The sequence below is a fragment of the Epinephelus moara genome, chromosome 19 (assembly GCF_006386435.1).
Source record: "Epinephelus moara isolate mb chromosome 19, YSFRI_EMoa_1.0, whole genome shotgun sequence".
NCBI lineage: Eukaryota > Metazoa > Chordata > Actinopteri > Perciformes > Serranidae > Epinephelus > Epinephelus moara.
The window spans coordinates 1426310-1442627 of record NC_065524.1 but is presented as its reverse complement, the minus strand read 5'-3'; the positions used below and the strand labels follow the sequence as shown (position 1 = coordinate 1442627).

Sequence of the window (16318 nt, the reverse complement as noted above, 5' to 3'; positions counted from 1 at the left end):
CTGGAATTCCTTGGCATCACCCTTGACTCTGTTTCACTCCAAGCATCATTGCCCACTGAGAAAATCCAACGGATTTCACTGCTCATTTCAAGTTTCCTTCTGGCCCACACAACTTCTTTGGCTGCTAGGCAACCTCAACTACGCCATCTGTATAATACCCAAAGGTCGATCCTTTTTGTTACACCTCTTTTCCATCGCCACATCCGTTCTACCTCTCTACGACCAAGTTTTACTTGACAAAGCATGCAAAATGGAACCTAAACTGTGGCACCAGTTCCTCTCCTCTTGGAACGGCATCTCTTTCTTTTATGACAACTACATTACCAGGCCAGAAGACATCCAGTTCTTCACAGACGCAGCCCCTTCCATCGGCTTCGGAGGCTACTATGGCAGCAGGTGGTTCTTCGCCAAATGGCCACCTGAATTTACATCCCTTACTCCTTCCTCCACCATCTACAAAATGTATCCAGTCATCATAGCAGCTATTCTTTTGGGGCACGAATGGTCTAAGAAGGCCATTGCCATCTTCTCTGACAACAGCACCGTTGTAGACATCATAAACCTCCTTCAGCCTTACATGCCCTTCACTTGATGTCCTGACCCTCTCAAACTTCATCACATTCTCCCTTACCATTCTCAAAATGATATCTTCCACTATACAAGTCTATATCAGCAGTATTGAGAAGAAGCAGTAACTTCTTTGTAAAACTGTCCTCCGGGGCGTCATGTCCAGCCCTGTTGCACTCACACATCAGCATGTTAAAGAGTGGAAAAGTAGTTAATGACTGATGAGGTCTGCTTGACTGAGATGCATTTTTTAATCACTGGAGCCAAACAGTGTGTGGATTATTTTTCTAATAAAAAGACAATCTTTTTATTTCCAGTGCCATCATATACATTTGTATGACCAAAGAGAGAGCTGCATCCACATACTCGGTGTACAGTCAAACAAATTCTTAATGGGTTTTGGCCTCTGCCTGGGTTGTCCTTTGTCACAGATCCTGTTTGTGATATTCATGGGTAGGATCTCAAGGTGCAGCCAGGGAGAGGAAGGGGGTCCAGTTTGGGGTCCTAAAAATTGCATCTCTGCGTTTTGCAGATGATGTGGTTTTGTTGGCTTCATCACACTGTGACGTCCAGCATGCACTTGGGCGGTTTGCAGCCAAGTGTTAAACAGCTGGGATGACAGTCAGCACCTCCAAGTCTGAGGCCATGGTTCTCTGTGGGAAAATGGTTGATTGCCCCTTCTGGGTTTGGAGAGAGTTACTGCCCCAAGCGAAGGAGTTCAAGTATCTCTCGGTTTGTTCGGGAGTGAGGGTAAAATGGAGCGTGAGATGGACAGATGGTTTGGTGCAGCATCTGCAGTGATGCGGGTGCTTCCACCAGGAGTAGCTGGAAAGGGTCGCTGGGGAGAGGGACGTCTGGGGTGCTTTGCTTGGCCTGCTGCACGGGTAAGTGGATGGATGGATGGATGGATGGATGAATGAATGAATGAATGAATGAATGAATGGATGGATGGATGGATGGATGGATGGATGGATGGATGGATGGATCAAACAGGTGTCTCATGTTAGGAAGGTTACTTTTGTTGCAGATTACTAGTTACCCTATGAAAAACGTAATTATTAACTTTATCAAAGTTATGTAACTTATTACATTTGATTACTATTATTACAGTTGGAACTTAATCCTTGTTGGTGCCATCCAGTTTAAGTGTGTAGTGTCATAAACAATCAGTCTGTTTGTCAGAAGCTTGTGTTTTCACAAGAGAACAAAATGACTAGCTCTTCCTGCAGCGTCAACTGTATGATTTCACAACAACCACGGTAATACAAATGCATGTGTAAGGAAAATTGCACTTGTGTGTGAGATGGCCTTTCCCATCACCATCTATGTCTGTATGCAGGCGGTGGGAGGTTGGAGGGGTAACAAATACGGACCAAAGAACAAAAATATGCCATAATTAACACTGTGTCCACTTATTCTCAATCTTGTTGCCCAGGTGCTATTTGTTTTGGAAATATGGCCATTGCCATGATGGAGCCAACACTGCCGATCTGGATGATGGAGACCATGTGTGCCAGGAAATGGCAGCTAGGTATTTACAACGCTCTGTTCAGCACTCACTCAGAAAATACACATTATGCACACACATAATATGTCCTTACAGCAATTAAATGTTCACAAGACATTTAGTCCTTAAAAATGCACAGACAAATAGGAGAACCATTCAATTCATTATTGTTCAGTTATTATTTATGATGCAGTCCAGCACTACACTAGAACTATGACCTCAATGCTAAAACATATAATTTAATTAACACCTCTACAACAGCGTTAACAAAAACTGAATACCATAAAACCATATTAGGATTTTTTCAGTGTTTAGCCTTTTTATTTCAAAATCATATATACTATACATTACTGCAAACCATTTCCCAAAGTATAGAACTTAAGAATTTCTAATGTGTTTCCATCCTCTCTAGACAACCACTTACTTTCATTAATTTTACAATTCTAGAAAAAAATGCTGTTTCAATAATCCATCAGTGTACACATTATTTATTAAAATATCTAAAATCCCATTAAATGCTTTGTAAAATACTGTAAAGTTTATTAGTAGTAAATTGGCTAAAACTTACACCTTTTCCTTCCAAGGTCAGTCCAGTTCTTGCTCTTTCACTCAGACATTAACAGAGAAGAATATGAACACAAAAAGCATTAGAAAGCAAAATTTCCAAAATGTATATAATCACTAGATATATACACAAACGAAGTAAGATGATAGAAATAAGTAGTCAAACTAACAAATAATGCTTCTTCAAGGCTTTACACAAGCAGATGGAGGCAGATTGGGCAATGCTCAACTCAGTCTGTACAACATGGCTGTGGACAAATAGTCCCTTTTGCTTAGGAAGGTTCCTAACTGAGTGAAATTTCCTGCAAATGGCAACCATGATAAGAGCCGTTCAAATTCTCTAAATGCTAAGGAAAGGTGCTACCTTCATACCTCTTTAGCACTGGATACACTGGACCTTCCCTTACAAATGTAAACCAGATAATGGGACGGGACGGGACGGGACGGGACGGGACGGGAAAGGAAAGGAAAGGAAAGGAAAGGAAAGGCAAGGATCGAAAAGGAGGGACTTTATTGTCCCATTGGAAAATTCACCATAGACATCATAAGATCAAAGAGCAAGTATTATGTACAGTCAGATTTGTTGTGCAAATAGTATCAAATATTGTCACTGTTTCAAATGTTCAAAAATGTGTCTGCAGTATGCTATAAAATCTTACTCAGTCACAGTCATTATGATACTTTAGATCTTGGTTAATACTTTCCCCCATGAAATTCTGTTGTTTGAGGTGTAAATTTGTGGTATTTGTGGCAAATGACTTGTTGGGCTATTCCCCAACATGTACTTAAGATATCAAGATTTATAATGGTAGTACAAATTGTTAATGAGTTAGGCCAATTTACTACTAAGCCCTGCCCTTTGTGAAAGTGTGTGATTAATTGCATTTTTTATTATTATTTTACTGTTTTTCACATTATGCACACATTGATTCCAGTTACTGGGTCAAGTTTCATGTTTCTGGCTCATTTGAGTTCTGACAACACAAATACTAACAAAACCATAATAATGATAATAACAATAATAATAACTTTTTTTATTCATGGGGCACTTTTGAAGATCCACGTTACATATTTCACAAAGGATACAGAATGAAACAGGCAAGTCATAAAATCATCAGGTTTTAGAAGAAACCAAATAAAGAAAAAAAGAAAAACTAAGAGCTGCAAGCAGCAACTAAGGGATTTAAGCCAGCTGGTGTTACAAGTATAAAGCTGCAAAGGACCAAGGCCTTTTACAGTTTACAATATCCAAATCTCAACACTGTCCTATTGGTCAACTACCAAAAACATTTTAGGGACATGTTTCAATTGCGTAACAAAAAATATCCACCAAGTTTAATGATGTTTGGACATATTGTTATTGATGTATGGCCATTTTTTGTACAAGGCCAATGGCCTTGTTTTAAGCTGGTGACTTAGGAAAAGACAACTGCTTTGCTAAGAGAATCCAGCTGCACTTGCAGGCTCTGTAATTATGTAATTATGTGACGGCTGATGTCACTGAAGTGGGTCTATGGGTTGAAACTACATTATTACAAAGCAGACTACTAAAAGTGTATCTTCATTGCATTGGTATTTATACACCAAATTGTTATTGTTATTATTAGTATTATAAGTGGTAGCAGTAGTATTAATCTTCTTCAGAAATGTTTTTTGCAAATTCCAGTGAGATGGTACATCATAGACACATTACATTTTCACTATTGATTGGAAGTTGCGTGCAAGTGCTGCCCAAGGAATATGACACCAATTGGCTGGATGGTGGCGCTGTAATTTAGGCCCAGACATTGAGTCATTGAGACTTGAAATTAAACATTCAAGTCCAGCTCAATTTGCTCTACAAACGCTTCAAGAACTATTTCAGTATGCCTGACTAAAATTCCACTCAATTTTTTGAAAGACAGATTATTTAAAATCTGCTCCTTAACCATAGATCCAATTTGTACCAAATTTTCTGTGGATCATTACTGGATCACCACATTACTTGGTGTTAACAATTCCCGATTATGCCAATTGGAAGTCCATAGAATGAATGTTGACTCGGTGTGTACATATGCAAAGACAATGTCTGGACTTCGTAGTTTTCTCTGGACCCCTCCCAAACCTGACCATTAATGACATGTTTAGCAGCATGCCATCATTCAGATGCTGGCTGTTGAGGTGTTGTCCAGATGTGGGCTTTGTAGATTATTGGTGGACATTCGGGGGAATCCTGGACTCTAGGAGGGACAGCATTCATCTCACTTTGAATAGAGTTACTCCCATATCAAGAAATCTGAGTTTATTAGTGGTCCAAAAAAAAATGTCAACCAAGTGTTGAGATCTAGGCAGCAAAATATATTGCTCAGTAAGGCTGAGCAGTACAATATCACGATATTTGGAGCACCTTCCATCCCCTCCTCCCATGTCACAGTCTGTAGTCTTCAGCCAGCATGTGACATTGAAAACGCATGCTATCCAAGGCTCTTTCCACAATAGGCTTAAAGTCGGCTTCAGAGGTTCCCTAAACTGTTCTTTCGACTGCCCATCCATGTCCTAAGTCAAGATCAATACATCTTTTCTGCTGCAGAGAAAGACCTATCTCCAGAAGGACCTAGTAAAGGCTACCCTAACAAAATAATTGCCCTATTTTTTAAAAAACAAAATGCTCTAAATTTACCATAAAGTATAAAAGTACATACATATTTTCATATATATGGACAGAAAAGTGTCAAATTTCACTTTTCAGAAAAATGTATTCAAAACTCCACTGTGCAAAAACACTTTAGCATTAGCTCTGATGGTCATTGATTCATTTCTCTGGTTACTATTTCAAAACTTTGACAGAATAATATCATCAGTAATTGCTCCACATTTTCTCCTGTCTCATTTACATAATATACAATAATTTTTTACTTAGTGACTTGATATAGTGGAAAAGTGTCATTCCTCTATCCTGTGAGATCTTTTCTATACAGAGGCTTCCTGGAGTCGTTGGTGTTATTAGTTTGTTCCAGTCCATTGTATATGAAGTCTAGGTCAGATAAAGAAGGAAGAGTGAAGAACAGGATATTAGGATGTCATGTGCTGGCAGGTGAAAAGCACAAGTCTTCATTACAGACAATGGAAGATGTACAGCAGCTCAGCGATGTGGCACTGATAGAGATCTGCTTATCTTTGAAAGCCTGCCCACACCTTCAGTCTCTCATCTCTCTGTATGTGTCCAGGCGTCGCTTTCTTACCAGCCTCCATCTCCTACCTTATTGGAACCAACATCTTTGGCACATTGGCGCACAAGATGGGGAGGTAGGAAGAGAAATTATCCTTATCTATTCTCTCTCTCTCTCTTTCTCCCTCCCTTCTCTTTCTCTGTGGATGTGATATCTGTTTCCGCTCCTCTAAATGAGTTTTCAGTGTTTTTAGTGTTTGTAAGGCTGGCTTTATTGAAGCCTTGATGATAAAGATTGCATACAGTGTTGGGGAAGTTATGTATGTGTAACATAGGTGTCTTATGAGAGAGAGGGAAGAGGAAGGGATAAATGCATGAATGGATAGTATGTGAAAAGCTTCAAAGACTATGAAATATAATAAATATCCTTCGACAGTGTTATAAATTTGGGTTTTTGGAGCCTTCCCAGCTGGTCAGCAGCATCATTAGACACTGATATTTGGTTGAATTTAGGTTGCAACATCAGGTGACCAAAATACAATGTCAGGACAAATCAGTAAATCAAGTCATTTATTTGTCACATAGAAATATACAAGGTACAACTCCAGTGAACTCATTTAACCCGTGCAGTCTTATTTAGTCCTTTTTTGCATCTTCTTACATTGTTAGCTGCTGCTTTGCAATTGTCCATATTTCTGGATGACTCTGGTAATCCATGGTTTCTGGTTGTGAATTGATCAAACTGTCCACACATCCAGAACCTGAACAAATGGTAAATGGACTGCAATTGTATAACGTCTTTCTAGTCTCCCAACCACTCAAAGCACTTTTACTCTACATGTCACATTCTCCTATTCACACACACATTCACACACTGGTGGTCAAGGCTACACGGTGCCACCTGCTACTCAGTAACCATTCACACGCTCTCACACACCGATGGAACAGCCATCGCCTGCAATTTGGGGTTCAGTATCTTGCCCAAGGATACTTTGACATGCAGTCTGGAGCAGCCAGGGATCGAACCGCCGATCTTCCGATTAGTGGACAACCTGCACTTCCTCTGAGCCTCACTCCTCCCAAACACGGACAGCGCCACACTGCAACCGCACGTATTCTCATAGAATGGTTTGTATGATGCGTCCTTTACGTACATTAAGTTACAGAAGTTAGGTTTAGGCAATAAACATTACTGTGGCTAGGTTTAGGAAAAGAAACATGGTGACGACTCACCTTTAAATGACTCAAATTTCCCTCTAGAAGTTCACATGGAGCTGAACACATGACTCCAGGGGAAAAATCTTGGTGAAAGTCCATTTTTTTGTTGCCCATCCACCAGTACTGCTCTCTTGTTTACTGATGTCAGCGTAAACATGTGGTGTATGTACGAATTTGTGTGCATTGCTTTTCGTAGAAAAACATACAAAAAAATTGTGAGAGCAGCCTGAAAGAATGCAGTGATCCACAGCTGGAATGGGACAGCACCTCACATTTCCACCATCACACCAGTCCTTATTTAACCTAGAGCACTCGACTTCTCTCCTCCTCTCACTCTCTCCAGAGTCGTCTGTTCTTTCACATTGGCATATAGAAAAAGTGTCACCAGGTTGAATGCCGCTGTCAGGGATTTAGTCAAGTTTTCAGTGAATTACAGGATATTACAGCTCCTGATATCCCATTGGAAACTGATTCACCATGCAGGTGGTCTTATTTATTTCCAACATCTGTATAATAGTTAGCAGTATGCTAGTTAAGCTGGTGCCCATTCCTCTCCATCTTTCTTTGATGTTTACTTATGTTTACATTTGAAAATCTTGACCTGGCTAGCTAGAAGCTAGCTAGCAGAAGTCAGCAGGAGGAGAGTTTACAGACTGGTGAGTTAATTTCCTCATCTAGATAAGTGACTCACAGACACACACCACCACCTTTCAAAGCCAACAGCAAAAAGCACCACCAACACCAACACTTGCAAAATAGACATAAGAGCATAAACTTAGTACAAATTTAGCAGCACTGACAGAGGCAACTGGAATTGTTCTCGCCTACATCAACGCCTAATGCCAACTTCAGTTTGACGTAGAACAGATGACGATGATATTTAAGTTGTGTTGTTAAATAACCAAAATCTAATGACTTCCAAATGTCTCATGCCAATGTTATCTTGACGTAGAATAACATAATTCAGTCATAACGTAAGAAGAATAAAACCCAGTGTCTCCAAAACGTCATAATGTTTATGTCCATACAACATAAAATTCTAACATTGTTAGACATTTAAAATACCATAAACCCAATTTTTATTCCAACCAAAATTTAACGTCATTTTGATGTGAGTATCCAACATCTTTTGTGACATCCTGTCCGGTGCCAGCTGGGTGATGCATATGCAATTTGCTCCATTTCATAAAGTTCTCATACTTTTTGTATCCAAATATTTTACGGTCAAGTTTCAATCATTTATAAAACACTTAATGGCGTCCTCTAGCCCTTGCCCCAAAGGCTTCTTAGCCCACTAAGGACTACTTTTGGATCTTAGAGAACACTTCTTATTAATACATATATTCACGTTAGTGAAAGTTTTGCCAAGAAAACAGAAGTTAAAATAGAGCACACAGTCAAAACCAAAATCACTTTTTATTGCCATTTGGGTGTTGTCTCCCCATTCACACACAAGCACTTTATGAAAAATATAAATAAACAATAAAGACTAGATGTGTAAAAGCAGAATGCAGATAGCTACAACTGCTGTCACAGTTGTCACAGTCCTCCTCTGCACCCAGAAGCCATCAAACTTCTCCTTTATAGACTAGCAATATATCTTAGTTGTCATATTAATATCTGTCTTTGTTTTCTCATGTTTAGTTATCATGAGAGTTTGTTTTCTAGGTTTTGGGGATTTCTTTGTTGTATTCAGTTATGTTTAATGTTTAGTGCTTCCTGTTTAATTTTGTTATACTCACTTCATGTGTTATATCTTGCTTAACTTCCTGCCTTTGTATGTTTTCCCATCTGTTTTCTTGTACACCTGTATTCCATGAGTTCATTAGTTCCACCTGTGTCCAGCCACCCTGCTCTTCCTTTGGATTTAGTCCTTGTGCTCCCCTTGTCTTTTGTCAGCTTCTTGTCTGCATCTCCTCTAGTGATTCGTTTGTGCCATTTTTTCCTTGTGGTATGGTGGTTTCCTGGAGTTTAGTTTTTCCAGTGTTCTCGATGCATTTCGGATTTTCTTCTACCTGTTGCTAACTCAGGTTGTTACTATAATTTTACAATAAATCACTGCACTTTTCCTGCCTGCCTCCCAATCCAACGTTTTCTCATGAAACAGCTCGTATGATATCCTACCAAAAATGCATGCACAACAGTTTGTATGATATCCTATGAATTTGTGCCCCATGAATGACATTATGTCCTTAACATACAGTTAAGGACATTATGTCCTTAACGTACAGTTAAGGACATAGGGCTCTAGTTTCGCAGACTGGGCGAGGCGGGGGCGCAGCGCACCTGCGCTTCGCCAACTGGGTGTGGCCAGGCGGATTTTGCAAGTTTGGCACACCGTGCGCCCTGGTGCAGCTACTCCTCTTCCCCACCTCCGTCCCTCCTACCTGCGCAAGTCGGAAAGAGGGAGGAGAGAAGGCGTGGAGTGGGTTTTACACACATCACACCAATCAAATGAGCCCCTCTCCTCGCCTTTAAATGCACCACGCAAAGGCGTAATGAGAGTTGACTCAATTCGCCATGGCAGAAGAGAGCAGCAGCGTCAGACGGCCAGTCTTCTCCCAGGAGGAAACTGATGTTTTGGTCCGGGAGGTCCAAGCTCGCAGTGTCCGAATATACGGAACTGCGAGCAGACCTCCATGGGCTGATGATGCAAAGGTGGCCTGGAAGGAGGTCACCACAATTGTAAATCAATGTTGCGTTTCTCTCGTGTGCGCGTGCCCTCTCTCTTTCTCTCTCGCACTCCCTATCTGATGCTGTGGCTGTTTGTGGTTGGCTGAGAGGGATGTGAACTCATTAGTTTGCAGCTGTGTTAATCAAATCAAGTTGGGTTTCCATTACGCGTGCCAAACGGTGCCAGTCCCCTTTGATCTGACATCAGATGTGATGGGACAGTCAATATAGAGATACATTTATGTGCTGATTGCAGATAGTTGCATTGAATAGTGTTTTTTTTGGGTATTTATTACATTATTAATGTGCCTGATATTCTGGAAACCTGCCTGTGAGGTTTTGGTGACGTGTGCGCACTGTCCGCCGGTCAGCCAAACTTCGGCTTACACCGGCTGCGCTCCGCCTGCACTCTGCGATCTGTCGACACCTCCCCCTGCTGCGCCACCACACCCATCTCAGCGCACCTCGGTCTGCCAAACTACCAAACTGAGCACGCCTCGGGTTGTGCTGCTCGAAACTAGCTCTGCGCGGGGTTCGCCACCCTGCGCCACGCCGGGAAACTAGAGCCTATAATGTCATTTGTCCTTAGGTAATAAGGTAAGGTAAGGTAAAATGGTAAGATAAGGTAATAATTAAAGAAAAGTTTATGGAGGTTAGGTTCAGGCAATAAAAGTGTGCTCCCCTTAGGAGCAGGTTTAGGTAAAGAAACATGGTGGATGTAACTTAGAATGAGTTCAGTCCAAGTTCACACAGATCTGAACATATGACTCCAGGGGAAAGTCCTGGGCGAAAGTCCAGTTTTTTGAGACCCACCATCTCAACAGTGCCTCCTTACAGGCACTTAGGACTGCGTCCTTGTATACTGCTGTCAGCTCATTAGTCACATAATCGCAGTCTTTCAAACATGGGATATGTACAAATTTGGGTGCATTACTTTTCATAGGAAAACATACTAAAATGTGTGAGAACAGCCTGCTTCATCCGTCAATTTTGCACTCAGGTTCAAACCTATATCGCTGAAACTCTGACAACAGATTCACTTAGATCACTTTTCACAGTCACATAACAGCAACATTCACAAAATGTGTGAAATTGTGAGATTTTTTTTCCACTGTTCCACCACTAGGATTTAGTGCAGTGCTAACTGCACTTCCCTGTAAGAAACCACAGCAGGTGAGGTAGAATTTTAGCTGTATTACCTGGAAGACAAGGGGGAATGTTTGGAATGGTGAGGGAAATTTCAGCATTGTCTTCTAGAAGTCATGATGGTGACTTCCTATTACATTAGTACATTATAGGTCCTTTCCTATTTCCTTTATTTTCATTGAAATATTACCTCACCGTCACAGTACCCCATACATTTTTTTTTTTTAAAAGGTTTACATGTCATGGAGTGACAATACAAACTACACCAAGCCTATAGAGATATGTCACTTAGACTGCTCATTCCCAGCTATCAGGCAGTATATTTGAAATGTTGTTAACATTGGATGGAAAGAGTTTACATAACTGTGTTTACCTAAAAACAGTGTGTCAAGAGTAATGAAATATTTATATTCAACCTATGTTGATAAATATGTGTTACACACAAGGGTGTAGGCTTGCATATGGACAGTGGGGACATGTCACTGCCAATATTTTGGGAGGACAGAAATGTCCCTACTCCCTACCAATATTTGAGCAAACTGCTCAGAGATCATTGTAGCTTATTGGTGTTGAAGTGTTTCAGATGAGATAACACTGACCACTTCTTCCCTTTCCTACAGATGGCTTTGTGCTCTCATTGGAATAACGGTGGTTGGAGTCAGTGTAATATGTGTAAGTATGAGGGAGACAACTACACCATCAGTGTGAGTTCAGGGCCCGTTTTCACAAAGATTCTCAGAGTCCTCTCAGAGAGCTCCTAACTTAGCCTAAAAATTCCTAGCAAGGAATCTTAGCTTAAGAGTGATTCAGGAAGTTTCTGAGAGCAACTCTGAGCAAGAAGGGGACAGAAACGTTTATCTTAGTGAGGAGGTGTGGTTGACCCCGTTGCTAGGTATGACGCAGTCTTCTAAAAGCTGTGATTGGTTGTTACAAAAAAAAAAAAAAAAAATGCGCTCCTAGTAATGAATGGACAGTGAAATCAACCGATCATAGAACTTAGACTGTAGGCTATTACGAAATGTGTAATCGTGAAAATAATTTTATGTCATGATGGTGAAACTCAGCAAAATTAAATTAATTGTTACACAGCTTCAAAATGTTTGAACGTAGGCTCTGATTTTTATAGCCTATTGATTTGCTTGTTATGTTTACTCGCTATGCTGGTAATTTTACTACTTAATCTATTTGATATTAATGGTGGACGCAGACTCAGCTGTCAGCAATTACTGTGATTGCTGGCCTCCTTGTAAAAATTCTAAGATTTTTCCTTAGAATGACGTCACTAAGAGCTACTTTTAGTCTTAGGATTCTTTGTGAATACGGGCCTAGATATCACCTATAGGATATTTGAAAACAGGTGGGTTTAAAACGGAGCTGTTTAAAATAAACTGAATTCTACAGATTTGTAGAGTGTGTAATATTATCTAATAATTTATACACATTTTAAGCTTCATCAGTCCAGAAATATTTCAGATTCCTTAGCCAGTAGAAACACAACAGTAGATCCACGACATATGGCTGTGTAGTTCTTAAATATGTGCACTAAGTATAAAAGGTTTGTTTTCTCAAGACCAGGTTGTGATCTTCATTTACTTAAAAACATTGAGAGGGTTGGAAACAGTGTTTTGTAGGGAAGTGTATTGGTGCCATGTCAGGAAAAAAATAAACTGATCAGTGTCAGCAGGTAATAATCTTGAAAGTGTCTCATTATAACAAGGTGTTTTTCACGTCATAACAAGAAAAGTTCCTTGTAAAAATAATAATAATAATAATGTCATAATAATTGCCAGGGCAGAATTTTTCTACTATTAGTGGATTAGCAAAGTATCCACTGTGGATTTTTGGGAGGGAGCCAGGTATGGCGTGATATTAGCACCGTTTCATAAATCATGTGGTTTTCTCATCCGCTACCTCTCAATCAAGTCTTGGTTATAGTTTGTCCTATTGCCCACCTTCATATTTGATGGAGTTACACTCATGTATCAGCCATCTGCCATTTCTGTTTGGTTGTCATATCGGTATTTTGTCATTGCTGACCTGATATTTGCTTGCTGTTCAGACCTATTTTCCTTGCATTTGTTTAAATGATTCCAGTTCTGTCTGCCAAGATTCAGTTTGGCTTGCTGTCATTTATCACATGTTCCCACCACACCCATGTTCTACGCAGTCTCATGCCGTATGCACAGTCCTCCATGGTCCTCTAACTACATGTTGCATGCACTAACACCAGCTTGTCTGCTAATTGCTCACCTTTATCACTTTATAGTCCACAATCATGCATCACCCATGATTATTTCATCTTAGTTATCTAATCACAATTTCTGTCTTGCTGATGTATTATCTGCTGGTCTTGAGACCTGTTCTGCTGTACTTGTTTAAGTTGGCCATAAATTAATGTAATTCTATTGATTCAATTCTGTTTACCTTGCTTGCATTTATCATGCTGCTCACTCATTTACATGGTATTCTGGACCTCACGGTCTGCAGGACCTCGTGCTGTATGCACAAACACCCATGTTCTTCAGGACCTCATGCAAATGCACAGTCACAGTCTGCGGGACCTCTTGCTCTTACTTATTTTTTGTTGGTCATGTGACCATTAATTTCTGTTTGTCATGCTGACTTAATTTCTGTTTGGTCGGCGGACCTTATTTTACTTTCACCATTTTATATAAGTTGGTCTTATGACCTTAGTTTCTCTTCTCTTATTTATTAGAAGTCTGTTGCCTCCTGGTAAGGTAAAGATTACCTCATGTCAAATGGTTGGTTGTCCCTCTCCCTTCTTACTCTTCTTTTTTGGGGGTTCCCTATTCGACTATGGATTCATCACCCTCCTTAAATCATACCATCTCTACGGGGTCTAATCGTCAAAGACTTTCCACATTTTATTCTTATGTGCACACGTTAATAAATATTCTTTTCCTATAAAAAATAAGTCTCTCATTGAATTAGGATTGAGCCGAATACTCAGACGAAATGAGTATCCAGGACAGATACTAAACTTTTTTATGAGAACTTGTACCACCTGATTAAAATGTGTAAATATCTGCACATGTCATGGAGGAAAGTTCTCATTTGGGGAGCTGTACTCAATGTATTACTGTTGTGATCAAAAAAATCATCTGAAGCTCAATCAAGAGATTGCTTTGTAAATAGTTTTTTAATAAGTATAGTAACCTCTGATCAATCCATAATGTTTTAAGAACAACTTCCCATTTTCAATTTAAACCACACCCACTCCCAGACTAAACTCTGTCCATTCCAGATACAGATACAGTTACAGATAATTTAGTTGGTTGAACAGATACAGACACAGATACAGATCACGGTGTACTCGCTCATTCCTACTATTCATAGGCGTTTCTAGCCCATTTTTGGGGGTGCTGAAGCACCCCTAAATTGAATCCCAGCACCCCTAAAATTTGAGAGATTTAAAAAAAAAAAAAGTTTTTACTGTATGTCCCTTTTTAATAAGCTAGAAAAGTGTCAAAACTATACAGTACTTGGTTGCAACGTAATATTTTAACAACAAAAATACCCACCTTTCCCCAACTCAGGCTCTGAGCGCTCTATCTGTGCGCTGCCTTCCAGAGTGGATGATATGCAGTGGTGTAAGTACCTGGCTGAAACCAGGATATGTGGCACATTTCTTAACTTCTACCACTCAATACCAACACATTATTATCATTACCAGTCCTCATTTTTGCTGCATTTAATCGTAGGTCACTGTTTATGTTGTTAGGTAGAAGTTAGCTGACGTTTTTTCTAGCTATGAAACGTTACAGGTGGTCAGTACCACTGTCCTCTGTTTGAATTGGAATGAGAGAAGCTAGCTGTTGTGTCATGTTCATGTGTTAATATTGTAGCCAAGGTGCTACTGACTAGCTAACTGACTGGATGCCCATTAACATTATAACTCCTATTGTGTGTATTTATTATTATTATTTTGTAGATTTCAAGCACTTTTCTTTTTTGAAGTGTATTTTTATTTATGTATTTGTATTATATAATACAGACAAGAAGGAAAAAGGCAGAAACACACATTGAAAAAGTCAATTACTGTTAATGTGTTAATGTTACATGTTGTGCATTGCATTTCAAATAAAAGTCCAAAAAATAAGTCCAAGGTCCATTTTTGGTATTTTTGGTACTCACTATAGGGGGCTGGTTTACTCCAGAAACATGCATACAGTTTATGTGTATGTTGAGGAGCTGCTGTATCAAAATGAGTTATCCTCCCCTAGAAATTAGGGTTACGATATGTTTCTTTTATGATTCCAATCCATTCCTCTTTTGCTGTGGCTCAGCATTTAAATAACCTTTATCAGATTTGATGGTTTAGTCACAGACTTTCCCAAAAAGTGTTGTGCTTGTCTTTCACAAATGTGGGAATGAAATTGAGTTAAAATGTACAAAACAGTAAAATTTATCTTGCCTGGCCGGGCAGCTCTCTGGGTGCTCAGCACCCCTAAACCTCTGATCCTAGAATCACCCCTGCTACTATTTATCTTGTAACAACATTGAATTTTTCATGTTGTAACAACATAATTTATTGTGTTACAAAGTGAAACATTTCATATTATAATGTGATAACATAATATAATATATATAATTTGAGCCTCAAATTTAAATGAGGAAACAGTATTGGAGAATGACTAAACTGAGGAGTATGGCTCATCTACATGACTGTATTAAGTTCTGCTTCATTCGGATATTGGGAGATTTTGCTGTTACTGAGCACAGTGGATGACATTGTGATAAGTATGTATACTGTAGGCCAACACTAGGAAAGATTTTAATAATTCTCTATCAAAGTCAGCAGGGATATTGTGATATTGTTATAACAAGAAGAGTTTTTATCTATTGTTAAAACAAGAAAAGATTATAACATGACAATGTCTTGTATAAACTTGAAAAACATCTTGTTAGAATCGTGTCGGACCACCAAGGAAAATGGCAGCACACTAGCAGAGCTTCTGACAACCATCGGGTAATTTGATAAACTTGGAAACATACACTTTGCCGTTAACTACAACTTTCGGGTCTTCTTCAAGAGAAAAGTATTATCATCAAAACTCTGCAGTGAAATGTCAAGCAATGAAACAGCAAACTTTTTCAAAGTTTCATAGGTTTTATAATAAATAATAATAATACATTTTATTTATATAGCGCTTTTACAGCTCTCAAAGATGCTTTACATTTAAAACAAAGAAAAGAAGTACATACAAAAAAAAGGGGGGTTATATGAGAAACAGAGAACGAAAAGCTAATCTTTAAAGGTTAAAAGCGGATTTGAAAAGGCGGGTTTTGAGGAGTGATTTGAAGGTGGATGGATCTGGACAGTCACGGATGTGTATAGGGAGGGTGTTCCAGAGGGAGGGGGCGGCTATGGAGAAGGCTCTGTCGCCCCAGGTTCGGTGCTTGGTCCTGTGTGGAGGTGAGAGGAGGTTTTTGTCAGATGATCGAAGGTTGCAGGAGGGAGTGTGGTGGTGGAG

At 39.6% G+C, this 16318-nt stretch overlaps 1 protein-coding gene across 1 annotated transcript in view; it reads left to right on the top strand.

The window, feature by feature from the left end:
• slc18a2 (solute carrier family 18 member 2) overlaps nt 1–16318 on the top strand; it is a 97679-nt gene that overhangs the window by 61603 nt on the left and 19758 nt on the right. The window contains exons 10-12 of the mRNA XM_050070835.1: nt 2003–2098; nt 5845–5923; nt 11444–11495. Of these exons, the coding sequence (XP_049926792.1) occupies nt 2003–2098; nt 5845–5923; nt 11444–11495 (227 nt within the window). The remainder of the gene's footprint in view (nt 1–2002; nt 2099–5844; nt 5924–11443; nt 11496–16318) is intronic.